Source organism: Argopecten irradians, chromosome 8 (assembly GCF_041381155.1).
Source record: "Argopecten irradians isolate NY chromosome 8, Ai_NY, whole genome shotgun sequence".
NCBI classification, from domain to species: Eukaryota; Metazoa; Mollusca; class Bivalvia; order Pectinida; family Pectinidae; genus Argopecten; species Argopecten irradians.
In genome coordinates, this window is record NC_091141.1 from 23,391,134 (window position 1) to 23,415,430 (window position 24,297).

General features: G+C 36.0%; 1 protein-coding gene and 1 pseudogene across 1 annotated transcript; one reads left to right on the plus strand and one right to left on the minus strand.

The window, feature by feature from the left end:
* Window positions 1-449: 449 nt before the first annotated feature.
* LOC138329721 (mycocerosic acid synthase-like) lies at window positions 450-15,803 on the minus strand (annotated as a pseudogene).
* Window positions 15,804-19,174: 3,371 nt separating this feature from the next.
* LOC138329722 (patched domain-containing protein 3-like) lies at window positions 19,175-23,775 on the plus strand. Its single transcript, XM_069277001.1, is given in 3 exon segments — window positions 19,175-20,316; window positions 20,676-20,876; window positions 21,191-23,775. Coding segments are annotated over 3 exon segments (2,601 nt in total). The 5' UTR covers window positions 19,175-19,340; the 3' UTR covers window positions 22,615-23,775.
* The last annotated feature ends 522 nt before the right edge of the window (window positions 23,776-24,297 follow it).

The following is a 24,297-nucleotide window of genomic DNA, read 5'->3' on the forward strand; positions in this document are numbered from 1 at the left end:
TTACCACTTTTTCTTAGAAAGTACTATAGCGATCTGTCTCAAATTTTATATGTAGTGTTTGAAAAAGTTTGAAAAGCAGGGAAAAGATCCTCTTTCCATTGTCAGACATAAATCATTCTTTGGTGGGCGCCAAGATCCCTCTGGGATCTCTTGTTTGGTTTGCAAAATATTCCTTCAAAGGCACGGGCCTTGGTCATACTTGTTAATCACGTATTTAGGCCCAAAAAATATGTCTGTTTAGGGTTACATTGGCAAAAAAATAGGGTCGGTAGGTCGGGATTTTTTTTTTTCTTTTTAGTGACTTTCACTCTAAAATAATGGCCGGCACCGGAGTCTGAGATCAAAATCCCGACTTTTATGTTTTTTTCGTAGAAAACTGTGAAAAAATCTTACGGTCGGGGGTAGAAAATTAGGGTCGGTCGGGTAACCCTAAACAGACATATTTTTTTGGCCTTATGCATCAGTGCATCACTTCAAACAGGGCAAGCTTGTTGGACTGATGAAGTCAGATATCAGATATAAAACAATCAATGAATATGAAATGAAAATGAATGTTTATTAGAAAACGACAGATAAAATGATATTGAAATACAAAACAGTTCAATAACATTAAATATTTCTAGCATTATATGATCCTAGGTGGGGATAAAACCGCCACAATGGTATCTGACCATTTAATGGCATTATTAGATACTGGTACAAGTAATATACCTGATATACCCGATCCTCTGTCTGTTTAAGCTATAAGTTTCTTTACCACCTTGAAGTTTTCTTCATCAATGCGTTTAGGGTTGCGCATGTGCATGAACAATAAAAATGTACAAGAACTAATTATAAAAGACAATTAGAAACTGGTTTCACGATACAAAAAGTATATCTTTGTTTTATATTGCATAAACTTGGTAAAATGAAAACTTCATACTTTTCCTGATTTGGCAATAGCATAAACACTATATCTACTATATGATACATGTATTCCAATAACAAAGTCTGTACTATATATAAAATATTACTCGATCATTCACTCGCAAAAATGAAAAATTCTAAACTTGTATCATAAAATATCCTCTGTTCCAATAACAAATTCGATACTAGGGCTGTTGCTTATAAAACTAGTACTCATATACTCTAATACGGAAATGTTATGATTTTCAGAAACTTACAGAAACGTTTCTACTTTTACAAATATGTAGGGCAGATATTTTTTAATAATTCTAATCTTGACTTGTCCTACTAACAAAAAAAATAGCTAGTCAATATTGAGAAGTTTTAATTATATATTAATTCTACAGTAAAGCAAGACTATAACGAACCTCTGGGGACCAACAAAGTCACTTCATTATAAGTATAGTTCGACAGACATCTTCTATGAACGATGACGGGGTATGAAACTCTTTACCTTATAACAGTGAATTTGTTGTAAACATGTTCGTTATCAACGTGCTTTACTGTATCTTTATGGCAAGCCAACATGACATTTATTCAAAGGGCAATGTCGATCCGTAATTTCACTGCATATATATAAGATATCTTGATTGAAATATAATATATCTTATATAATATATGAGATATCTCATATAATATTTATATAATTATAAGATATCTTATATACTTAATAAGATATCTTATATACTTTATAACATATCTTATATAGATACAAGATATCTTATACAAATATACGATATCTCATATCTCATATATATATATATATATATCTTATATAATTATATAAGATATCTTATATAATTCGATTAAATTCGGGATAGACCTTGCTCCTTCAATAAATGTTTAATTGGCTTGCCATATATCTTGCTTGTAACAAACACTTCCATTGTTATAATAAAACATGACGTAAGCAATCTTCGTGTAGTCTCATCATATACATGAAACATAGGAAACATATTCAAGGAGGCGGTTTATGATGAGAGTACACTAAGATTTTTGTATTATATATCCATAAAATTATATAAAAATATATTCAAGGTAATCCTTAAGATAATTTGAAGTGGAAATTCCATTGATCATAGTTCCACTGTATGAATATTCTATCAATTAATTGAAATTTAAGCAACATTTACATTACGATCAAATATTACAGCCATTTATCAAAATCGTGAAAACTGTTAAACATGATTAAAGTGTACCTATTATATTTATAATATGAGATGAATTGGCCTACAAATGTAATACATGTACAACAAAGTTAGATGTTATATAGAAACATCTGACAGTCTTTTGGCTAAAAATAAAAACAAAAATGGAGTCGATGACCTTGCATTATTACTCTGAATTCTTATTTGAAAAAGTTACTAAAATCATGATTCAAAGATATACGTATACACCTAATAATATGAGGTCCTCTATCTATCGAGATTAAATTGTCTTTTACTAAATACCATTATAGTACGCCGACAAAAATAACATAATTTATAAATATACACCGAATGCGTTATTACCATGCAATCATGCATCCGTATTTAACAAAACAAATGTCTTCCTGGTTTTTGTTAGTGTTTATGCATGTACATACGATTATAATAAATACAGACCCAGATGGATGTTTTCAGCGAATTCGCATTATTTCTCCTAACATAATGCCATTCATCTGGCTAATGGCGGGGAACTAATTTCAAACCTAACTTACTAATGGTTAAGGATTTACGTCTTTGTCTCCTATTGGGCCCCGCCCGTCAAGTCCCAAAGGTATTAGAGCAAAGATTGATATAAATGCAAACTCAGTTCCCTTTCCTACAAGGACATTTCTGAGTTTGGTTGTAAGCCATGCAGAACTATATGGTTAGTAGCGATTTGAAACAATTGAAGTCTAATTCATCTTACTTAGTCTCACCCTTCCTTCCTGTCATAGGGTCAGGACCTAGATGTATACTCAATTGTCCTTCCCACAAGGACGTTTCTGAAAAAATTTGGCTAAATTCCTTTCACCGCTAATTTTATGGCTATTAGCAATATCATGTTAAGGAAATGTTGACGGACGGGACGCCGCACCATGACAGCCCATTGGTTCTTTGGGCCAGGTGAGCTAATATTATAAAGTGCATTCTTTTACAAAACTACACGAACCTTCATTAAAATGTAAATGCAAAAAAAAAAAATCTTAGAATTCTGACATCACAATAGATTTTCTGCCCGAAACAACCAATAACATACATTAGTGAGATACAGTTGTATGGAAATTGGCAAATATTCATATATTCACTGAAGCAAAAATCAGCAGAAATCCAATCTTTCATATAACAGTATTGATATGTACATTTATAGAGAATACATGGTTAGTATCTTACAATACAAGGTTTATTTTGGTGCGAGACTTAGGAAAGCCGAGATGACGAGGCTTTGCCGAGTCATCTCGGCTTTCCGTGTCGAGCACCAAAATAAAACTTGTATTGTAAGATACTAACAGTGTATTCTGTTTATCCTGCAACCATTATGGCATTTAAACCGAAAGCAAATTGACAGTTATTTACTTGGTTTTGCCCGAAGCGAGAAGCTTCCAGTAGATCTTTGATGCGGAGGTAAAGATTCATTCACTATACCGAATGAGAGTGTACTCCTGTTTACTGCCGTGGGAAATAAATAAGCGCATTCACAAACAGTATCCGTAATTCTATTCAGTATGATACATCACTCAAACAAAATGAAAATACTCAAAAAACAATAAATACCTATTAAAGAATTATTTTGCAATACATACCTTTGCCATGAGCCAAGAAAAAGACGACACCGCCATACGAGATTTTCGATAGCGTAAAAATGACGTCATTCCGGTGAATGTGACGTCACGTTTTAGCGGGACTGAATGACGTTCCATTCACCGGAAGGTTCAAGTTCTGGGTCAAGTTAGAAAAAGTTCCGTCAGATATGGAACAAATTCACGTGATCGTATTGACGGATAAAGCATTCGTATTGACGGATAAAGCACAAGTTTATCCGGCAGTAGTTATCGGTCAGTATGTGGGACAGTTGCAGGATAAACATAAATCCATTGTTCATAAGCAGATCAGCATTTATTCCATAACTCACTTTGAGAGTTATTTAGTTACAAATTTGTGTTTTGGCCCCTTGTGCGAGCGTTCTCCAATCCTTCCAGTAAGCAGTTCGTGAGGGTATCACATAATCGTTTGTGTGGAGTCATGAAAGTGTATAACCTTCCTTTTGTTTTAATATATAGAGCATGTAAACCTGAAAAAAACCGCACAAAGATCTCAGATTTTTTATGGTATATTTATCCGTCCAAAATGCATCAAGTCCGTTTCGAATTTGTAATTTTCAAATAAACAGGACACGAATTTTAAAACCCATATATGTCACATTTATTACGTCACAAACATGGCAGAGTCACAATGAAAATCTAAAAGCATAACTATTTCCATTTTAGCGATAATTATTCCCACCTATTCATATAAATACAGAATACATGGTTAGTATCTTACAATACAAGGTTTATTTTGGTGCGAGACTTAGGAAAGCCGAGATGACGAGGCTTTGCCGAGTCATCTCGGCTTTCCGTGTCGAGCACCAAAATAAACCTTGTATTGTAAGATACTAACCGTGTATTCTGTTTATCCTGTAACCATTATGACATTCAAACGAAAGCAAATTGACAGTTATTTACTTGGTTTCGCTCGAAGCGAGACACTTCTTTGATGCGGAGGTAAAGATTCATTCACTACACCGAATGAGAGTGTACTCCTTTTTACTGCCGTGGGAAACAAATAAGCGCATTCGCAAACAGTACCCCTAATTCTATTCAGCGTGATATATCGCTGAAACAAAATAAAAATACTAAAAAAACAAGAAATACCCATTAAAGAACTACTTTACAATACATACCTTTGCCATGAGCCAAGAAAAAGACGACACCGCCATTCGAGATTTTCGATATCGTAAAAATGACGTCATCCCGATGAATGTGACGTCACGTTTTAGCGGGACTGAATGACGTTTCATTCACCGGAAGGTTCAAGTTCTGGGTCAAGTTAGAAAAAGTTCCGTCAGATATGGAACAAATTCACGTGATCGTATTGACGGATAAAGCAATTCGTATTGACGGATAAAGCACAAGTTTATCCGGCAGTAGTTATCGGTCAGTATTCCCACCTATTCATATAAATACATTTACATGTATATATAGTAATGTATCGATCAATCATAAATGTAGCGAAGTTCCACCTGTTATGGTAAATATACACATTGATTTGTCTTTGTGGAGCAAATCATGTGTAAATATAATCCTCAATATGAATGATTTCATTCAAATAACTTATCAACCATCAAATTGAGTTACTAGAATACGACAATAGATGAATTACCATTGCAAGTTCCCCTGTCAACTGATTCTATGTCTTTGCCATAAATCTCCCGAGATCGGTGATTCTTTGTTCTTCGCCACTTCACCAGTACTTGGTCGCCATCTTGGTCGCGACACACTGATAGCTGAACTCGGTGATTCCAGCCATTACGTGTTTGCTTTAGAAATTCACCTAAAGAAAACAAATAACTAATTTAATTTTACATTCATTTCAATTCTATTTTTGAGCACGTGGCATTGACATATTTCCTGTAATATGGCATGAGACAAATATTAGCAACAACAGGACCTACCAGAAGAAATAACAGGGACAACGGATCAAGGCAATACTTTTGTCTCAGATTATGAAAGGAATACTTTTCTCTCAAATTTGTCAAATCACGAGACGCCACAAAATAATAATTTCCATGTCGAATGCGTAAATATTTTGTTTTCATTTTAGATTATTATATTATGACATCAGATGTTAAAGACAATCGGAATTGGACAATAGGCAACATGCACTCTTCTTAAATGTTAATAGTATATACAAATCATTGTAACAACTTACATATATATATGAATTAATGTCGATTACTATTATATCAAATAATGATATTCTAAAATATCAAGCTAGACATTGATAAACATCATAATCATGCAAAACGTCTCCTAGTTTATCTAGTAATTACATATAAAAAAAGCAATTGATAGAAACAAATTAGTTTGTTTACATATATAATCCAGAGTCAATATATGACTTATTCAGTGTACAGAGACAGAACTGAGTCACCCCACTTAGATTCATCTTCGGTATTCCAGGGGTAACTATCACTGTCGTCATATCCACCCCATGACAATGTCATAGCAAAATTAAAAGCTCTGAGTGCGACCACAAACAGATGAGACCGGTTGGTCAGTTTTTTTCTCTTTAGCTACCTTCAGGTTTGCTATGACATAGTTCATGGGTGGATAAAACGTTCACAGTGATAGTAACCCCTGGAATATCAAAGATGTTATAGATATGGTTGACATGAAAACATAAATTCAATATGTTCAAACGCCATTGTGTGCACACTATCAATACAATTAAATGCAACACTATCAACATGATACAACTTACAACAATAATAACTTACCAGATTTCAAAATATTGTCGGCGACTACAGGTTGTGTTGGTTGTAGTGGCGCTTTGTTGATCTCACGTGTCATATCCTGCATGGTAGAATCTGCATGGTTGACAAGATACTCTAATACTCTGGCCAGGAGCTGTAAAATGGATTCTGCTTTCGGCGTGCTGATAGTCTGTACATCGTGTTCGAGCTCCAAATTCATCGCTATGCTATTGCGGTCCTGCCACACTATAATCACCGTCTCATACATGTGGTTTGGCGACACAGCGTTTAACAGTTTCACGTAACCATCCTTTTCCTCTGTGTTCGCCTTTTGGAAGTCTCTGTACACCAGCATGTGTCTGAAAACGGCGTCAGGGTCAACATGTCTTGCAGTAACCTCATTTACAATCTGCCGGAATGGACACAAACCACTGTTAAGCATCATTCGAATGTCCTTTCCGTTTTCTATTAGCAGGTTGCTGATTGTGGTTTCTTTTGGAAAGGACAGGAAAAGCGGAACTTTGTTCACCATGCATCCTATTTCCTGTTGATGTTGTGGGAAATGCATACGCATATCTGCCAAGGTTAAAACACAAATGGTGTCTACGGTGGTGACAACATGAAGAAGAATCTGATATGCTGTCACCATCAATTGGAACTTGGTAATCTCGTTGTTTCGGCAAAACTGTGCTAGTTTCAGAACAAGTTGCTGTGGTATCTGAGCCGTTGTCGTTGAAAAATCTTTCTCTTGGGAGGAATATCTCTCAGTGTTAGCCATGGATAATGGTGATAAACCTGCAGGTATTCTGCCTTTCCAATATTCTTCCAATGCATTTTCTTGTTCGTGAAGGCGTTCATTCACGTGGCCAGCTATAGCTTGAGTCACTGATCCTGAAACTGGTACATCTGCGTCGATTTTGAAGTTTTGAATGTCCTCCAGAACAAGTAGTATCGATGTCATATCAAAGGTCAGATGCGAGAACACCATTCTAATAAAACATGTTCCATCTGTTTCTTCATATAAAAGACGAAGAGGAAAATCAACTTCTGGGAAGAATCTGTACATGGTCAAATCTGATGGTATCCGTTCATTTCTGTCAATTGACCCCTTTTCGACAACCTGGAAATCTATTTCCATTTCTTCAGCTGGAGTCACAACTCTAGAATAAATATTGTTTCCGTAGTCATCTGTTCGCTGAACGAAGTGAGTTCTCAATGCTGCGTGTTTTACCATTGCGTGTCTAAGATTAGCCCTCCATAAATCTTTGTTGGCAAAGTATCCCGATGCTTCAAAATCGACGTAGATGAACAAATGAGGTGCATTTGCATTATCTGTGATATCTCTGAAGTATTCTGTTTCCATATGTGTAAGATCGTCAGTTACTGTTGAATCCGTTTCCAAACTCTCCATATCTTTTGCCCGTTTTATGTTTGCCTCAAGATAGTCGACTATCTTTTCCATGGTGGACAGTAGCAAAACGATAGGAATTGTACAGTTAGTAGCGCCATGGATGGTGTTCACAAACGTCATTGCTACCATGGAATCTATTCCGAGATTCGTCAAGGAGGTCGAGATGCTGATCATATCTACGTCTACAGCAAATACACGCGACGCCACATCTATGACAAAACTTGTGATGCCCTCGGTGGTGTTCAGGTCATAGTTACCGACCAGTTCCGCTGATATTGCCTGCATATTTCTCTTGTTATCATTGTTCATCACCCGTCTGAATCGTCGTCTTACTCGTTCCAAAGATACGTCTGTAAACTGGCTTTCTACCAACGACCAATCATATATACCAACAATTATTTGATTTCCGTCGGACATAAGCGTTTTTACAAGTGAGTCAATGATTATTCTGACACCAAGAAACATGTAGCCGATTTTCTTTAGCTCTTCCTGGAGTGCATTGTCTGCGGCCATTCCAACCGCCAGCGGTCCCCAGTTGATGCTCAGCCCAGGATAGTCGTTAGCTGCTCTGTAATGAGCAAGGGAATCCATAAATGCATTACCAGCGCTGTAGTTGCTTTGACCTTTATTTCCGAACACTGATGTCATGGAGGAGTGCAAAATGAAGAAGTCAAGGTCATATCGTTTTGAAATAGTGTGGAGATTCCAGCTTCCTAGCACTTTTGGTAGCAATACTTTCTTGAAACTGTCGTTAGTTTGCTTGGTGAAAAATCCGTCATTTAAAACAGCGCCACCATGGAATATTCCCTTTACGGAATGTTGTCCATAATCATTCTCAATTCTAATGAAAGCTTTTTCCAGTGACCTGATGCTTGTAATGTCTGCCGATAGAGCCTTTATCGATGTCGAAGTCAATTTCTCCAGCTTTGATATCTCTCTCGTTTGAGCGACATTGGGTTTAGATCTTGAAAGTGTTACTATGTTTGCTGAACAAGCTGCTGCAAGGTATTTGACGATCTCCCATCCCAGTCCTGTCAATCCTCCAACGATGACGTAACAACTCTTTCTGCGAAAAAGCTGTTCTTTCCTGACTTTCACGCGTTTCTCTTGTAGTTTTGCCGAATCCAATGTCACCACTCTGGTTGTTTTTTCAGCCCTGTTGTCGCATTGAATCTTGAACAGTTTCTTTCTTAGCCATTTTGCCACTGTAGGAATGGTTTCAGATAAATTTTTCCTCATTAATATATCTTCATTATTCAATATAATGAAAGATAATTCGCCATACTTCTTTTGTGCTGTCTGCCAGGTATGCTTTGGTCCAAACATCTCCAGAGATAGACAGGTATGTACCCCTTCTGTCTTGTCTAAAAGGCCAGAAAGTGTTGCAAAGGTTACAGTTGTGAGAATAACAACTGTTTCAACATTATACTGTTGTGTGACTGAATTCTGTAAACCACCCAATGTGTCTAAAACTACTTGGCTCGCCTGTGGTTTCGGGAGCATTGCCCGTAGTATTTCGCCGACATTGTCGTCTCCATTTGTAATGATAAGTGTTCTTCCTCTGACGAGATATTCCTTCATGTGCCATAATAAAGCTGACGCCCTTAGAGTTCCTGGTTTATAACTAGGTAAGTCATCGATTCTCATTATGCAATTTTGGTGTACCTCGACAATGCTTCGTAAAGTGAATGGGGAACAAGCTGCATACATTCCTTCGAGCTGATTCGGCAGCTTTTCATCTGCATGAACAGTGACTTTCCCGCAAATCTCAAATGTCAGAATATCGAATCCACCTTCTTTTTCGGATGCCCAAATCGGAATATCATTCTCTGCAGATTGTGTTGTCAAAGAACATAAAGCACTGTCGTGCATAACAGCCTGTTCAACTTCCATGAACATTCCTTTTGGTATAGGTTCGGTTTCCTGAAGTAAGCAGAATTTGTCTTCAACATTGTCTGGACGACGTGATTTCAGATGCACTCTGTCAGATTTCTCAATAGATATCCACTTGTATTCCCTCGGTAGTTCCTGTTGTGACACAAGTCGGTTAAAGTACACTTTGTTTTCAGTGATCATAAGTTCTGCCTCCGAACACAACTGGGGATTTCGGTGAATTAGAAGGTCCTTGATGATAGAACTGCATTTACGTAATGGAACATGTCTGTCAATCAATGTAAGCTGCAAAGGATACTCTAGAACGATTGACCTAGCCATTCCCCAAAGCTCAGAACCGATGACATTTTCTACCGGATTCCGTGACACATCAATTCCCTGCGTTTTCTCAGTAATAATCAGAACTGGTAAATTTATATTCAGATTAACAAGCTCCTGACAAACTTTTAATAGAACGCAGGCATTTGTCGATACCCTCGTCATCACTTCTTCGCCAGTTAATTGGTGCAGACTTTGCTCTTTATCGACTGAAAAAATCAATGAGTTGATAAGTACTGGCATTCGCAAGTGATGTGTAAGTTTGCTTTCGAAATATTCCTCATGAGTTGCAAGATGATGAACGGACATATTGTTGATCTCCGAGTCAATTATATCCGCATCGCTTCTATCAAGGGAGATAACGACCGAGTTTTGTTGTTCTTTGCCAGAGTGTTGACTCTCTTTAGACGTGACTTTCATTTCCTTCTCCTCCCATCTGACCTCATACATACAATCCTCTTCATCCCTATTATTGGAACCAATACAAAGAATAAAGAAATTTCTAACTTCGGCAATGACTCTTCCATCTTCAGTTAAAAGTAATGCATTGTATCGGATCTTATGTTTTGTCTGAGATACCAATGATGCAAAGGCAAGCATCTTCCTTTCCGGTGACTGGCGGATCATAATGCTTTCAATTCCTCCAGGGAGAAGTGTTGTACCCTTGTTGGTGTTTAGGTTAAGAACGCCTGGCGTTTGCAGAAGTCCATCCAATATTGCTGGATGCAAGTGCGTAGCGTCGATGTCTTTTAGGATTCCGTCTGTCAATGTCATTTTGACCAGACACTCATCATCAGATTTCAATGCGTCACCTAAGATTTTTAACTCGCTACCATACGAAAACCCTAGTGCCTTTAAATTCTGGTACGTTTTTAATGCCGACTGACGAACTGCACATCTTCTTCGGATGGCTTCCACGTCTACAGCTTCCAAGGACGGTCCAATTGACTCTCGTATCTGACATCTGGCGGATGTTTCTTTGTTTTTAAGTACATAAATGAACACCTCGTCATCCAATTTTTCGACGTATGCCTCTGCTTGGCAAGGCTCTGCTTTGCTCAAGCGTAGTGGTTGTACAAATTGTGCCGATATACTGAGGTTTTTCTGATGTTTGATTCCAAGTTCCTTGGCAATCTCCAGAGCTACGTCGATGTAAAACGCCCCAGGAACCATGATTGTGCCCGAAACAACGTGCTCGTAGAGAAACCAAGTTGTGGTGGGTGATATGTTGATTTTGAACAGTATCTCATCTCCCCCTGCTCTCTCCACAAATAGATGACTTGACTGAGTTGTCTGGACACCACTGTATTTCAAAAGGGTGACATCTGATTGAAACAATAGTTTCACAGGATTGAACGAACATTTTGGTAGATCCGTCAGTGAAGCTGTTGTAACTATGTTCGGCCAGAATGGGTCAATGCCATGTTTGAAAAGTTCAATCATGGAAAGGTGCAGCATATCTAATTCCTTCTTTTCTGTCATAGATGGCAACGCTGTAGCATTACTAGTTCCAACTATATCGCCGAGGTGAAATCGCAACACAGGCTTAGGTCCTATTTCAAGGTAGATGTTGAAGGTTTTGTCTGATTGCGCCTTAGTTATGGCATGCTGGAACAGTACAGGTTGTCTGACATTTTTGGCCCAATATTGCGGCGTGACAAAATCGTTGTCTGTGGAATGTTCTCCTGTTACCGTGGATATTAATTTGCACTGTGGTTTCATTCCTTTAAGACCGCACAGAGCTGTTTCCAATTCTTCACTGGCAGATTCCGTGTAGTGACTGTGGTAGGCACATTGCACGTTGAGTCGGCGAATAAATATCTTTTCTTTGCTCCTTTTCTCTAAAAGCTGTATTATTTCTTCTATCGCATCTTTATCACCGGTCAATGTACACGCTTTAGGGCTACTATTGACGGCAATGTTTACTTTGCCCTTAAATTTCTTGCAAGCGGCACCTACAATAGATACATAGCAGTTGCCAATCACGCACATGGTGCCACCTGTTGCTGTAACTAAAATGCTTGATCTTTCGTATATGACCTTGACTGCATCTTCTATTGATAATACTCCTGCTGCATATGCTGCCGCGACTTCCCCTACTGACTGTCCGACGATGATGTCTGGCTGTATCCCTAAATGGTTCCAAAGTTTCGCCAATGCAACCTGACAAGTAAAAATCGCCAAGTGACTCTTCAATGGATCGGTAATGTCATACCCGTCTGTAAGTGTTTGGAATATTGACCATCCAGCTTAAGGAGTGAGGATTCTGTCGATTTCTCTAACTGTCTCTGTGAATTTCTCTTCTCTGTTCAACAATTCTTGACACATTCCGGTCCAGGTAGTACCCACTCCACAAAAGACAAAGACCACATTCGGTTTAGAAAAACCTTGTGGTTTAATTGTTTGAAGCTGATGCAAATGTTCGTTGCAATTTCTGACGACATCCTCTTTTGTTTCCACAAGAAAAGCAGCGCGATATGCGTAATGGTCTCGTCTGCATGTCGATGTATATGATATGTCTTCTAGACAGTATTTGACTTTGTTTATGTTCCGTTTCAAATGACTTAAATTCTTTCCTAGAGACGAGAGTTCACTACCAGTAACAGCGATAATGTGTTTTGATTTACGTGTTTTGTTTTCTGCTTTAACAGCTTCCTCAGGTAATTGTTTTATAACGGCATGGCTATTTGTCCCTCCAAATCCAAAAGAATTTACACAGGAGAGTCGTCCTCCATCTTTAAGCCATGGCCATGGTGATATATTTCGGGCAACTTCTAAACGAAATCTATCAAAACTGATATTCGGGTTTGGATTGTCATAGTGAAGAGAAGGAACAATCTTACCATTTTGCATCATCAAGAGAACTTTGATCAGTCCCGCAGCACCGGCGGCGGATTCCAAGTGACCAATATTTGTTTTTACTGATCCAAGGAGGATGTTATTTTGACGACTTTCACCATTTTGGAGTTTCTCGGCAAAGAACCCTCCTAGTGTATTTGTTTCAATTGGATCTCCGACAGGAGTCCCCGTTCCTATAACATTAGATGACCAAATCATCGTTTTATAATATACATTAGTACAATGTGTAAATGCTACATGTTTCAAACTTCATAACATCATTTAATTGCTAAAAAGTTTTTATATCGTATTCACCCGAAGTAAAAATAATTTTCATTTAAAAACCATTTAAAATTATTCAAATTGAACTTTGACGATAGACTAAGTCAATTGTATAAAAAAAATTCATATGTAAATAACATAATTTCACTATTACGTGCCGAGCGTCCTTGTTTATACTTCTTTGATAAGTAAGTTACATTCTTCTCACCATGTGCTTCTATGTATTGGATATCCTTTGGATCAATGCCGGTTTCAGAATAAACCTTCACCAGGAGATTTCGTTGCTGGATACTTGATGGCGCTGTAATAGGTGTTGTTGTTCGTCCATCTTGATTGCATCAAGTTGCTATTGCTGCCCATATTTTGTTTCCATCGTTCATTGCCTTCATCACAAAACAACAAAGTATAGTAACAAGGAACATTTCAACATTGCTGTAAAATGTGTTACAATGCTACAAGAAACACACACATTTTTTTTCTACCAACGAGGAAAACGGAAAGCTCAAAACCATCAATAGGAGCCTCGAATATTTTATGTAATACAGTATTTGTATTTGGATTCGCACAAAGTTACCTGTTTCTTTGTTTTTAATATGACAATTCCACATCCCTCTCCCCTGGCATAGCCGTCAGCCTTATCAGAAAACGCTTGACATTGTCCGGTTGGTGATACCATACGTGCCTTGCTTAGCGGAACAAATATGTCTGGGTACAAGATACTGTTGACACCGCCGCAGATGGCTACATCACAGTCACCTACGAACAATACATTCATACAAATACGTATTAGATGTTTACATGTTTGCTACTTTGATTAAAGTCCTGGTCTGTCTTTGAAATAGGAAGAGAAACATGACAAAACGTAAATAATGCTATAGGTTTTCGCGTTCATTCAATATTGACTTAAACTCTCATTGAGCATAAATATAGAAATTCTACATTTATAATTTACTCGGATTTAGTGTTAGCAAGTAGGTTTTGATGAATTTTAATACCGACAAACAAGGTTCTTGATATCGATTGTCAGATTTGCAGACACATACCAGACTTCAGTGCCTGTGAGGCTGTGTGGATCGCTACCAACGCTGAGGAACAGGCGGTGTCAATTGACATAGACGGACCAAGAAGGTTGTAGGTGTAAGAGACTCTAGCGGATATAATACTCGGGGATGTTCCGGTCAGACTGTAGTTGGTCATCGTGTTCAGGTCATTGCTTGAACTTTCTTTGTAATCATCGTTCATTACACCTATCAAAATCATTATACTAAAGTTAATGTGGAAAGGATGACCATATTTTTACATTCACTGCTACATTAAACAGGACATTCTTGAAAACTACTAAACCAATATCATCAAATGTCTTTAGAAATACATTTTACAGTTAAACATCGTAAACTCGAAATAGTGAATCTTGAAAACCATGTTTAATTCGAAGTATTGTTGTATTTCCCTTCGAAATTTTCAGTATTTATTTTCAAATAAACCTAGCTCGAAATCGTTCAATTCGAGTTAATGAGGTTTGACAGTCTCATTCGACAAAGCTCCGAATCCAGTGTCCTACATTCAGCAAATATCGGCCGATTCCGGTACCTTAGTTCCAGAATGGCGAAAACCGTGATACAGTCGTACTTAGTCGAGGTTAGATGTACACGTATGTACCGGGATAGGTCGATATTTGACAGTATACTAATTAATGTGAATAGGTGATGTCATGTGGAGATAAAATAACTATATCAAACATGTGGTTGATTACATGATTATACTCGTACCAAACATCGACAGAATAACAAGTCTTACCTATGTAAACGCCTGTATTCGACCCATTCAAATCTCTTCTCGTGATTCCGCCATCTTCCATGGCCATATGAACGCAGTCAAGCACGTATCGCTGCTGGGGGTCCACCCAGGCAGCCTCCATTTCGTTGACATTGAACAGTTTGTTATCCCATTCATCATATCTGAAATATCATAACAACTACAATAAACCATGCATTATCAGAGAACACCACTTATGTATCAATAGGATGATGAAAGAAAACAAAACCTGTAATTTGGAGTTTTACACATTCACCAGTTTGCTATAACTTTTTCTTAGTGAAATAAATGTAATTATAAAAAGATTTTAGGAACAATATAGTTAACGTTGTTATTGACCAAGATGTGATTAAAAATATATAAACATTGAACATATATATTCACTCCATTATCAAGTTGAAGTTCTAATTATGAGTTCCAGCTCATTTGCGTTAAATCATCATTTTTAAATTATCAAAATTTTAATCAATTACGAAGTTTGATATTCAATGTTCGAAATCACACTTGCGACAAGCACTTAACATCACTTACAAATGGACGTTGTAATCCTTTATATTTGTGTCATTCATTAATGATCAATGTGGTGAATGACTCACTTTTTGATGAACCCCGCACGTGTGACGTACGATTTCCCAGGTTCGTTTGGGTTTTGATGATAGAATGCATTATTGTTCCACCTCTCTCGCGGTATTTCTATCACGTGATTTTCGCCCTCACTCAGTACCCGCCAAAATTCATCTAGGTCGTCTGCTCCGGGAAACTTACAGCCCACTCCCACAATGACGATGGCGTTATCATCTTCCATTCTGAACCGGTCACGCCATTACTGGAAGATTGTATTTTAAACGGATAAAACCTCATAAAAAGAAACTCTTCCTTTTTGCTTCATTTATCATTAAAGAAATTATTTGTATGAAATAAATCTAATTAGATATTTTCTAGAAGAAAATGGGAGCTATGTCGATTTTTCGAACAGCGACAACATTATGGGGAACCCACGTGACCATTAGTACGGTACAGTTTTTCTGAACAGATGCAATAGCATCGGTTGCATTCGTATATGCCCGATTTCTTTCAAGATGGTGTAGTTTTTGGCCAAATTTTATACCTAGAGTATCCATCCTATCGAGGTTAGCCAAATAAAAACATTACTTTAAAAGAAATAGTATCTCTGGAATACAATAAATACATAATGAGAGTACATTCAGGTTTTAGCGATATATATCCATAAAATAAAATAAAAAATTCAAATTAATCCTTATAATTTAATCCACTATATATAATAGATAATCTCTTCAGAATTCAAAATTTATTTTAGGATTCTTAAATTCTTTTATAATCAATATGCCGTTTTATCAGCCTATCAAAAGCGAAGCTACAAATGGCGAAAGTCTATGAAAATGCTCGTTACCAGCGTAATTAAATTATTGACGTCCACTATTAAAAAATATCAAATGTTTATTGTCAAATGTATATTGGGGATCAATTTAAATCAGATTTCACAAAGATTTTGTTACCATAAGAATTTCATTCAATAGTTGTTTCAGTTAGACAACTTCAAAGTTAATAATTTATGTCAGTAAATATAATTAACAAAAGTGTAATATGAATGCATTATTGACTGTATAGAAAGAAAGGAGACAATATTGAACAAGTCTCATTTAAAATATATTTTTTCTCAAATTTATTACAATGACAATACTATTGTATAAGTTTAATTGTAATAAGCTAAAACATATAATACTTAGGTTCATTTATGTTTTCAAAATGATAAGTTTTACCGTTTGCTTTCTGCCAAAACTGCACAAATTAATGTTTCTAAGGCCATATAGTGTCTTTGGCCATATAGTCAGCTGATAACTATTAAAATAGTATTGCAATTACAAAAATGAATATCAAAATATTAATAGTAACCTTAGCGCATTTAAGATATACAAATGTACGATGTACGCTTTTTAGGGGAGCCGCGGTGGCCGAATGGTTAAGATGTCTCAACAAATTACCACAAGCCCTCCACTTTTGGGACGCGAGTTCGAATCCCATGAGGGGCAGTTGCCAGGTACTAACCGCTAGTCGGTGTTTTTTCTCCGGGTACTCCGGCTTTCCGCCACCAACAAACCTGGCACGTCCTTACATGACCCTTGCAGTTGATAGGACTTTAAACTATTAAAACCCACCGCTTTGATATATCATTCAATAATGACGATTTCCAAGGTTAGTAGATTATATCGCATGAAAGCAGGATATTTCATATAAGAAAGTTGAATACATTTAATGCATTTAAGACTTTTAAAGGGAATTTTGTTTTTGATGCACTGGTTCCAACTGATTAATATGACTAGTTTGTATTGTTCACAAACACAATATTCATGGTATTAAATTGTGCTCTAGGAACAATTATCATCGAATTTAATATTTTGCCTCAAAGTCACACCATTAGGCAATAATACTGATATTGTTTACCACAAATAAAGCAGAAAAATATATTTACCTAAATTAGATTTTGGTAGACTTCTTAAATCATTCAAATAGAAATAAATTCTTATGAACCTAAAAGCTAATTTGTTCTACATCTAAAACATATTACATTACAAACAAAAACAACTAACGGCCATCATTCGAAGACAAAATTCTACTGTATTATTTAAGGAATAAATTTTCATTTTGTTGAGGTTATGAGGGTGTAATGATAATGGATCCCCTGTAAATACACAGTATACACAGTTTTTCACGCAAATGAATATGATTTATTCACGCGACAGTTGCATATTTTTCTTTAAATATCCTTATTTTTTTCTCCTGTCATTGTCAACGAATTCGATTGACCAGCTGATTGTAAATACATATGTAGTTCCCCGTTCCTTATAATTTTTAATGGTTATCATGTCATAAAAACATTCGTTTTTAACAAAATACGTAATTGCCAAAATCTTTTAAATGTTTAAAAAATGCTTTAGTGTCTTTAGTAACATTTCTTTATGTTTCGCGAACTGATTTATTATTTTTTATATCGAGTTACCACCCCCCACCCCCACCCACCCCTGATCGATTGTCTTTACAACAAAATCGCCGCTCGAGTTCTACTATCATTATACACTGATAATGATAATACTAGAAAGCATGGTTATTGAGTCCATGTCAGTGCAAACGGTAAATATTATTTAATAAATGACCACCATTAAAAAGACATTGATGAAGCGCCAAATTTTTTAATTATAAAATGAAGTACTCTATATCTCTTATATAACAAGATAGTTACTAAGACAACGTCATGCACAAGCAGACCAACCGAACAAGGATTTCAAAAGGAACATACTATGGATATGTAAAGTTGTAGTCGAGGATACCGCAATTTTTTCCAAATAAATAAGTAAAATCAATTAATCATATGTGTAAAGTATAGATAATGTATCAATCAATTAATAAAATAAGACAGCCGTATCGATAAACATAAATCAGAAAAAAAATTGGCAAAATAAAAAGGAAACTAACAAAAATGTGAAATTAAAAAAGAAGTGAAACGCAAGCAATAAAGGCAAAGTTGTAATCATGTATAATTGATCTTACCTGTAGTGCTGTACGTCATTGTTTCTTGAACTATTTGATTAACCATAGCGCGACGTCCCTTTAAATACAATACTTCTAGTGTTTCTATTTCCATTGGTTATTTCATCATCGAATGGTTATTTCCCTACTGATAATACATCATACTGCCCTGCATATTGCGATACAGTCCTGTATTTAATGCGATATATGTCATAAATCGAAGGCGTATCGCGAGTCAGGATTGTTGACAATGACTATGGCTACGCCCAATTCTGGGAAACCCGGAATAACCTAGCCGAGTTACCAGATGTGTTTCAGAAGCGTAAGTATTTTGGTGAGTAGAATTTCTTGATATGTACATACTGTCATTCATTTCGTTTGTTTGATCAATTATTTGTTTTATTTAATTAGATAATTATTTCATTAATTAGCTAATTAATTAATTAATTAATTCATTCATTCATTCCATTTAATAAATTCCTATGAAAATGATAAACATGATTATGTAAAGCAACATAACAGATTCAATAAAGGTGAAAACAGCTTTAATTTTGTGTGCTTAAACATAATGATCATACACTGAATGTAAATATTCTAAAAGTGAGGCAAGCCAAAACATCGCTCAGAGAACAATGGTCGACGACAAATGTTTGAATGCATTCTGCTACTAAACTTTAATCCCTGAATCACCCATCCTTCCAATCAATATAAGTTGATAAAACATACAAAATCGAAATGTTTATTCATGCAATAAATGTCTTCTTTTACACGTGAATAGGACGCCTCTTATCTACTTGTGTCAGAAGTGTGAAGCATGGTTTGCTGGAGACTATACAACAAGGTGGAAAAGGCCATAGGGAATGGTTTTGCAAGGTATGGAGAACTAGTCGGTACCTACCCTTGGATTGTTTTGACTATATCGGTACTCGTATCTGGGCTACTAGGGATAGGACTTGTCAACTTAACGTTTGAATCAGACGTAGAGAAAGTCTATACCCCCAAGAATAGCCAGGCATCTAAGGACAGAACTACAATTAAAAACCTGTTTGGTGACAGTTCTGGAGTAAATTATTATCAACAAAACCTACCTGAGGCAAACTTGTACGGCAGTGTAATTTTCAAAAGCAAGAACACGTCAAGTCTTCTTACTACTAATTATATACAGGAAATCAGAACTGTCTACGATCAAATAAAAATCAACGTTTTAGGAAATGGCCTGAACTATTCTAAGGTATGTGCTGTGAGAGGACAAACTTGTGTTGTGGACGGTGATTTAATTTTTTCAGGAAACTTTGATCAGATGCTTCAACAAAACAATATTACCTATCCAATGTTTGGGCATGTTTCCTTGGAATCTGTTTTCGGGGATATTACTGTACAAGCAGGGATTATACAATCTGCCAAATATATCAAACTTGTTTTTAATTTGCGGCAGGACACCGAAGCAAATGCAGATGATTCGAAATCTTGGGAGAAAGATTTTGTATCCTACTTGAACAATTTCCATTCCTCGTTACTTGATGTTGCCTATGCTCATTCGACATCCCTTGATGAGGAACTGACTTCAAACATAAGTGGCGATATACTATTTGTGTCATTGACTTTCACCTTGATGATCGTTTATGCTACCATGGTAACTATGACTTGCGATTGCTTGCTCGACCGACAAAATCTCGGACGCGCTGGTGTCATAGCTACCGGACTTTGAATATTGGCTTCATTTGGACTGGTTAGTGCATGTGGTGTAGCATTTGTGGACATCGTAGGAGTAATGCCATTTCTTATATTAGGTAAGTGATATTATATCGAATGATTGCTTAACATGATTAAGATTCTGTGACGTCCACACAACTAATATGTTTCACTATTTCTCAAACAAAACATATTTCATATAAAATAATGCTGTCAAATACTTTTCCCGAGATTTATTCAATATTTATTATTATTGTTACTTGCAAGTGAAGATCAAAATGACTTTCTTTATCATATTTAAAATGCATATCAATCACTTAAAATAATATCACTAAGACGCTCTTGAAAAATCACTAGCATTCCTTCGAAAACGTTATTGACACTTAATTTGAATATGGCATTACATAAAAACACATTTCATGTAAGTAAATTTTCTATTAACTATTTTGTTTACAAGGTATCGGTATAGATGATATGTTTGTGCTACTGGCGGGTCTTGCCGAGGCCCCTCTTCATGAAACTCCTGCAAAACGTGTTGCTGAGACAATGAGGACTAGTGGAGTAGCTATCACCATTACATCTCTCACTGACATCATAGCCTTTTCAGTTGGTGCATCCTCTGTTTTCCCTGGAGTGAGAAATTTTTGTATATATACAGGTATGTATATATTCGAGAATGCGTTTTGCTTAAATATCATTGCCTCAATCTGCCATAACTTTTATTTGTATCGTTAGATCAGTCTAACGTCAGTTTCATTTATTGAGATATTAAAATTATTTCCGTCGTTCATGATACATGTATATAGTGAAATGTAAATTTCGTTGTAATTGTGTCGTATGATTGTCGAGTCATTCAATTTAGAAGTAGTTTGAGTTTAAACATGTCAACATTTATTAATGTTTCTTTTATTCAATCCTTACAACGTGTACGATATTAGCGAATTAATTGTTTCTTTCAATTTTCTGCTTCAGGCATTGCAGTGCTGTTCTGCTACATCAACTTTGTGACTTTCTTCATTGCTTGTGTAGCTATAAACGAGCGCCGAGTGTTTTCTAACAGACATTGCTGTGTGTGTTGTCGCACGATAGAAATGAAGGACCAGATGACGACAGCCTCTAGCCTAAACCGGTTTTGTTGTGGCGGTACTGCCCCGATTTCTGCATCACAGATGAAGAGTTTCTTAGAGCGTATCCCTGGAGCAACGCTTTCCAAATTCATAACTCTTTTACCAGTTAAGATAGCAACTCTTATCTGTTTCATGGTATACCTTAGCATTGCTATCTGGGGGGCCACTAGTTTCCAACAAGGTCTGGATACAACAAACCTTGTTTCAGACGATTCTTATTATTTCACATATAACACACAAAACCAACAGCACTTTGCCCAACGCGTCCCGGTTTCATTCATTATCAATGGGGTTGTTGACTATTCTGACATATCAACGGTAACCGCGATCGATAGATTAATGACAAACGTTCAGAATGACAAAAATATCGATAACAATAAACTGGTCATTAGTTGGATTGTTGGATTTAGATTGTCTCCCAATTATAACAATGCAAGCGAATCTCAATTCGTTGCAAATTTGAAAACATTCTTAAACTCAAGTGAGGAATTTAAAAATGATGTTCGATTCGACGTTTCTGGTCAAAGAATACTTGCATCCCGAATATACATATTTTCCAACAATCTTGTTGATTCAAATGAACAGGGGGATTTCATGATGCGAATGAGAGATCTATCAGAAGATTCCGCACTGAATGTTATCGCCTACTCTCCTAGTTTTATTTTCTATGAACAGTATGTTGCTATTCTTCCTGCAACGCTTCAGACGGTTGGAATAGCAGTTGCAGTAATATTTGTTGTAACAGCATTATTTATGCCTAGTCCACTTCTGATTATATATGCCACAGTCTCTATGGTAATGATTATGACAGGAATTTTCGGTTTCATGTATTTCTGGGATCTTACTCTCAGTTCAATCACAATGATACACGTTATCATGAGTGTGGGGTTTTCGGTTGATTTCAGTGCTCATATTTGTCACGCATATATGACAGTTGATGGTCAAACGCGTGACCAGAAAGTTCAAAATGCTGTTTTACGTTCCGGAGGACCGATATGGAATGGGGCGATCTCTTCAATCATAGGAATAATTATGCTGGTCTTTTCTAAATCATACATATTCCGCTCATTCTTTAGAGTGATGTTGCTTGTAATTTTGTTTGGCGTTGCACATGCGATATTTTTCCTTCCTGTTTTGCTATCTCTAGTTGGACCAATAGAAAACAAAAAAAGTGAAGATGTTTCTGGTACGTCTGCTTCTAATGACACAAAAATGATAACATACGCAGGAAACGAAAACGCAAAACGGAATTGTCGTTTTAACGATTAGTCAGACACATATACGTTTTATATAATTTAAACAATCGTGTATTTTTATTAATAATACAGACATATTTCGGCAACTTACGACATATCGCTTAAAGTAGATTTGTGTATTATTTTTTTTTACTTTTGCGAGATTTGTTCGTACATATCTGACATTGTTAATAATTACTTGTAAAGTAAAACCGAACCAAATATCCATCTTAACCTTAAGATCTATGACTTGGCGGCAATATTTAAGCCCCCAAAGAAGGGGATATTATGAGGAAATTAATAAATATAACAATGAATATTTTCAAGAACTTTGAATACTGAGTCATCCTTTGTTTTGATCAGGAAGAAACAATATCAACGATTCTTCTTTAATCTAATGTTGTTGTATGATTTAAAGATGCTCCGCCACAGATTTACTATTTTACTTACTTAAAGCTATTACCATCATTGAAAACTTTCAGCTTCTTATTTTACTTCAAAGTAAAAGTAGTAAAACTGATTAATGGCATCCCGAAAGAAAATCCATGACACTATGGAATGAGGTACTGGATTGCTCAGACAACAAAAATGTATTTTTGTGTCAAAGGCCCACTACCTTTCCAAATAAAAAAAATTCTTGAAATAATATCAACGCAGCAAAATAGATATTGATGCCTTAAGATGAGGTTACAACACCAAACAAATGAACGATTTCCTGTGTTATTTATTTTAAGAGTAAAGATTCATTCATTTTCGGTGTTTTGCCGTCTAGTGCAGTGACGGTCCACTAACGTGCGGTATATAGGAAACATGCGACAATTTGCCTTATGAACATTAGCATTTTATTTATTTTAATTAAATTGTTCTGAAGGTGATAAAAGTATGGTATTAACGGTAAGCTAATAACTTTTACGACTCTACATAATAATCAATATCGTTATACTTTCCATTTTAAAAAAAATGAAAATCGTTTTGGAAAGTTAGTGGGCCTTTAATAAGACATATATAGATATAAGATTAAACTATTAGTTAGTTTCCAAAAAATACGAATCCGTCTGCTCCTGTTTTGATTGATAAAAAATTACCATTATAAGAATGAAGAGTGAAGAATGAATTTTTAGTAATGAACTAAGCAGCTTTAAATGTTTGCGTTGTGTGCCTGTTATTAACTTGATGTTGACATTGTGATGATGAATTAAATAAATAAATTATTATTTTCATAATTGTGTTTGTGTCTATTTGGTCCATAAAACTTAAATAACAGTTCAAAATGATTACGATGGGCGCATGCACAAAAGGAGGTATAGCACCAACATAGTGTACATTTGTAGGTAAGGACTAATTGGGAAAATTATGTCGACGTATCGTGTTATTTCATTTACACTGTTTTTCTCACAATAGCTTGCCCGATCCTTTTGAAAACTAGTAAGTTTATCATACATTTCAACAGAAGTTTTGCTTTGCCGAAAACATTCTTGAACAGCAATTTAGCAGAGAGTTTCCAAACGTAATAAGCTGACCGATAGAAAAAGAGTAAGTATTTACCTTTTACTTCCAAAATTCCATTGTCAAAAGAGAACGGATATCTTAATGGTATTTGGAAATAGAAGGTAAATTTTTGTTTATAATTTAGTAGAAATGATTTGGAGGTGGATTGGCACTTGCACAATTCTTTCTACCCGAGGTTTATGAAATGTGCTAAAACCTTAACCTTGTC